Source organism: Myotis brandtii, unplaced genomic scaffold (genome assembly GCF_000412655.1).
Source record: "Myotis brandtii unplaced genomic scaffold, ASM41265v1 scaffold364, whole genome shotgun sequence".
Lineage (NCBI taxonomy): Eukaryota > Metazoa > Chordata > Mammalia > Chiroptera > Vespertilionidae > Myotis > Myotis brandtii.
The window spans coordinates 16,948-21,851 of NW_005363978.1; the positions used below are offsets into that span (position 1 = coordinate 16,948).

Below are 4,904 nucleotides of genomic sequence, written 5' to 3' on the forward strand. Positions count from 1 at the left end.
TCAGCTGCCTCCTGCACATCTCCCACGGGGGATGTGCCCGCAACCCCAGGCACAGCTCCTGACCGGAATCGAACCTGGGACCTCTCAGTCCGCAGGCCGACGCTCTATCCACTGAGCCAAACTGGTTTTGGCTACATATATTTTTCATACTTTACTCTTCTCACTTAACAGTATCTTAAACCAGTGATTCTCAAAGTGTAGTCCCTGGGCCAGCAGTGTCAGCACCACCTGGGAATTTTTAGAAACACAAATTCTGGACTCCGCCCCAGACCTACTGACTTAGGCACTGGTGACGGGTCCCAGCCAATGAGTGGTTCCCAGAAGCCGTCTGGGTGATTCTGATGCAGCTCATGATGCTGTCTCTGCTCTAGTTTTCTTTTTTAATAGTTGCATTACTTTTCATGCTGGAGATAAACCAGAATTCTTCATCTACCCCAGTGAAGGTCATCCACTTGGATTTCAACGTGGTGTTTTTTTGGTACAAATAATGCTTCAGTAAACATCCTCGTGAACAAACATCCTGTGCTCTATCTTTACCTATGAGTACCTTTATTTCTAGGCGCTGGAGTCTGAGGAGTAAGATTGCTCATTTGAATTTATGGACTTTCAGTTTCATAAATGTCCCCAGATTGCTTTTCACAAAGGCTGTACCAATTCATGTTTCCAGGAGCAATGAATGAGAGCACCTGCTTCCCTCCAGCCATTGCTCTTTTTAAATGTTTCCTATCTTGATGGAAAGTGCATTATGACTTTAATTTGCACTTCCCTGACTGCAGCTTGATTTAAGCATTTTTATTTTTTTTATTTTTTTTTTTTTAAATATATTTTATTGAGTTTTTACAGAGAGGAAGGGAGAGAGACAGAGAGTCAGAAACATCGATGAGAGAGAAACATCGATCAGCCGCCTCCTGCACATCTCCCACTGGGGATGTGCCCGCAACCCACGTACATGCCCTTGACCGGAATCGAACCTGGGACCCTTGAGTCCGCAGGCCGATGCTCTATCCACTGAGCCAAACCGGTTTCGGCAATTTAAGCATTTTTAATGTTTGTCATATTTTGATTTGCTGTTCTCTGATATGCTTAGCCCATTTTTCTGTTTGCTTAGTTATTCCTTTCTCATTAACTTATAAAAACTTTTTGTATAAGTATTGATCCTCTGAATGTTATCTTTGTTACAAATGGTTTTTTCCCCCCGAATTTAATTTTGTCCATTGACTTTGTGGTCCTCAAACTTTAGCTGTGCATCAGAATCACTTGAAGAGCTTGTTAAACCCAGGTTACTGGGCGCCAAGCAACACTTTCTGACTCAGTAAGCCTGGGGTGGGAGGTAAGAATTTGTATTCCTAACCAATTCCCAGACGCTGCTGCTGCTACTGCTGCTGGTCCAAGGATCATACATTGGGAATCACCAGTTTTTGCCTCACAGAAGTTTAAAATTTGTATATAGTTAAATATGCCTTCTTTTCACTTATAACTTTTTAATTTCTTGCCTTAATTCAAAAGCTCTTCCTAGTCCTATATTGTGAATATGGTCTCCAATATTTATTTCATTGTTTTATATGTAAATGTGTAATCATCAGGAATTTATTTTTGTATATGGTAGAAAAGAGGGGTCCTACTATATTTTCTTTCAGATTTTTAACCAGCTGTCCTAGCATCAAATTATTAAATAATCCATTCTTTTTCCACTGAATCGAAATGTCACCTTTGTCATATAATAAATACTGGAATTTATTCTCCCCCAGCGATCATTGTTTCCATTCCTCTTTCAATAATGTATGGATTTGATCGCAGTGGCTTTCATAATATGTTCTAATATTTGATAAGCCAACATCTTCTCCATTCTTTTTCATACTTTGCTATTTTTTTGGCATTTATTCTTCTGTATAAAGTTTATGGTCACTTTATCTAATTTTTAAAATCTGTGAGAATTTTAATTGGAGTTACATTAAATCTCTCTCTCAAATAGTTGGGGGGTTTTGTGTGTGTGTTTTTTGTTTTTTTTTTGGTTAATCCTCACCCGAGGATATTTTTCCATTCAGTTTTAGAGAGAGTGGAAGGGAGGGGGAGAGACACATCGATTGGTTGCCTCCCACACACTCCCCAACCAGGGCCCCAATGGAGCCTGCAACCAAAGTTCGTGCCCTTGACCGGAATGGAACCCAGGACCCTTCAGTCCTCAGGCCAATGCTCTATCCACTGAACCAAATCTGCTAAGGCAAGAGAATTGACATTTTTAAAAGTATGAACCTTTTCACTCAAGATATGGTATTTCTTTTCATATTTTTAAATCTTTTTGTGTCCTTAAATAAGATTTTAGTTTTGTTTATGTAGGCCTTATCCTTTTCTTGTTAAATATATTCCTAAGTGTTCTATCATTTTTATAAGCATTTCTAGATACACTTGAAAAAAAACCTATTAATTTATGTTCATCTATTTAGTATGCAACTAACTTATCAAATTTTCTTAATACTACTAGCATTTTTTTTACTTGAGTCTCTTAGGTTTTCCAGGTATACAATTATATCATCAGTGCAAAATAATAGTTTCTCTTCCTTTCCAATTTTATGCCAGTTGTGCTCTTATCTAACTGCATTTTTTTAACCTTACTATAAGTAGGCTACTATATTTGCAGTGGTTTTAATATGACTTTGTTTTGGTTAAGGTTAGCAGCTAGTTTTGGGTAATGACATTTAATATATGTAAGTAGTTTCTTTCTAGTCCCTATTTTACTTGTGATTTAAAAAAAAAAATAGCTGCTGAATTTTATCAAATGTCTTTAATAAGATATAATGTAAATTATATCTCAATTTTAAAATGAAAAAATTAGCAATGAGAAGTTAGAAATGCCTCATAATAATACATACCATAAAAGTCACCCTCTTAAAGTGTACAAATCAGTAGTGTGTAGTATATTTACAAAGTTATACAACTATCACCAATATCTAATTCCAGAACATTTGCATCCCCTCAGAAAGAAACTCTGTACCCATTAGTAGTCGTTCCCTCTTCTTCCTTCCACCCAACCCCTGGCAGCCACTAGTATACTTTCTATGCCTATAGATTTGCCTATTCTACACGTTTCATAATAAATGGAAGCATACAATATACTTGTGTCTGGCTTCTTTCAGCTGGCATGTTTTCAAGCTTTATCCATGTTGTAGCATGTATCAGGACTTCATTCTTTTTTATGACTGAATCATATTCCACTATATGGATAATACCTCATTTGTTATTAATTTATCAGTTGATGGCCATTTGAGTTGTTTCTACCTATGGGCTATTATGAATGATGCTGCCATGAATATTTGTGCACAATGTTTGTGTGGACATGTGCTTTCCCTTTTCTTGAGTATATACCGAAGAGTGGGATTTCTGGGTTGTCCAGTAACTGTTTAACTTCTTGAGGAACTGCCAGCTGTTTTCCAAAGCTGCAGAACCATTTTATGTTCCCACCTACTGTACATAATACTTGCTATTGTCTTTTTGAAATTTTTTTATTGTCCTTTTTAAAAAATTGATTTTAATTTTATTGGTTTTAAAGAGAGAGGAAGGGAGAGGGAGAAACATCGATGTGAAAGAGAAATATCGATCGACTGCCTCCTGCCAGCACCCCAGACTGGGCATCAAGCCGGCAACCTGGGTATGTGCCCTGACCGGGAATCAACCAGTAACCTTTCAGTGCATGGGATGATGCTCAACCAACTGAGCCATACCTGCCAGGGCTTTCATTGATTTTAGAGAGAGTAAGGGAGAGAGAGGAACATTGATATGAGAGAGAAATATTGATTGGCTGCCTTTTGTATGAGCCCCGATTGGGGATTGAACCAGGGTATGTACTCTGACCCAGAATCGAATCCGAGACCCATGATCACCACTCCAACCAACCGAGCCATACTGACCAGCGCTATTTTGTCCTTTTAATTGTAGTCATCCTAGTGGATGTGAAGTGGTATCTCATTGTGTTTTTCATTGGCATTTCCCTAGTGGTTAATTATTTTATGCCTCTTTCATGTGCTTATTGGCCATTTGTATATATTCTTAAAGAAATATTTATTTAAATCCTTTGCCCATTTTTATTTTAATTTTATTTTTTTCAATTTTATATAAAATCAAGCACTATTTTATTTAACTGGTTTTTTTTAATAAAAAATACAGTAGTATGCCCAGCTGGTGTGGTTCAGTGGTTGAGTCTTGACCTATGAACCAGGAGGTCATGGTCTGATTCCAGTCAGGGCACATGCCTGTGTTGCGGGCTCCATCCCAGTAGGAAGGCATGCAGGAGGCAGCTGATCAATGATTCCCTCTCATCATTGATATTTCTATCTCTCTCTCCCTCTCCCTTCCTCTTTGAAATCAATAAAAATAGATTTTAAAAAATACAGTACTATTGGTTATGTTCTGATTTCCCTGGTGAAGCATCAACATCAGTGACAAACTTTCACATACATGAAAGAATCAGGGATGGAAAGTTAAAATGAGGTATAGATGGCATTCTGAGCTAAGGATGGGGTAAGGCTCTTTGGGGGCTTCAGAGGGTCACTGCAGGATGAGAAGAAGAGCAGGTGTTTGCCCTGCCCAATAGGTAGACAGAAACGGTTATCTCTGATAATTTTTCATTATGGACAAGGTACCTAATTCAAGTTCTCCTTAAGTAGTTAAAGGAAGAGTGGGGCAGAAGTTTCTCTTGTAAGTCTCAGTTGCCTTTAGCTCAAAATAATCTGCATAGTACAGAGGCACATCTTGGGGTGACTCATTTTGAACCCCTACAAAGGTTAAGCTGTTAGGGCTTCAGCCTCTGGGATGCCCATTTTTAAATTGGGTTATTTGTTGTGGTGTAAGGGTTGCTAATTTTATAAAAACAAGTTTACTTATAATGTTTCTATTATATTTTTAAATCA

At 37.9% G+C, this 4,904-nt stretch overlaps 1 protein-coding gene across 4 annotated transcripts in view; it reads left to right on the forward strand.

The window, feature by feature from the left end:
• Positions 1-4,904, forward strand: part of RBMS2 (RNA binding motif, single stranded interacting protein 2) — a 23,216-nt gene that overhangs the window by 14,839 nt on the left and 3,473 nt on the right. Inside the window, exon 9 of one of the 4 annotated variants that reach the window (XM_014544460.1) lies at positions 3,548-3,646. The exons of the other annotated variants lie outside the window; for them this stretch is intronic. Coding sequence (XP_014399946.1) covers positions 3,548-3,646 — 99 coding nt within the window. The remainder of the gene's footprint in view (positions 1-3,547; positions 3,647-4,904) is intronic. 4 annotated transcript variants of the gene reach the window in all.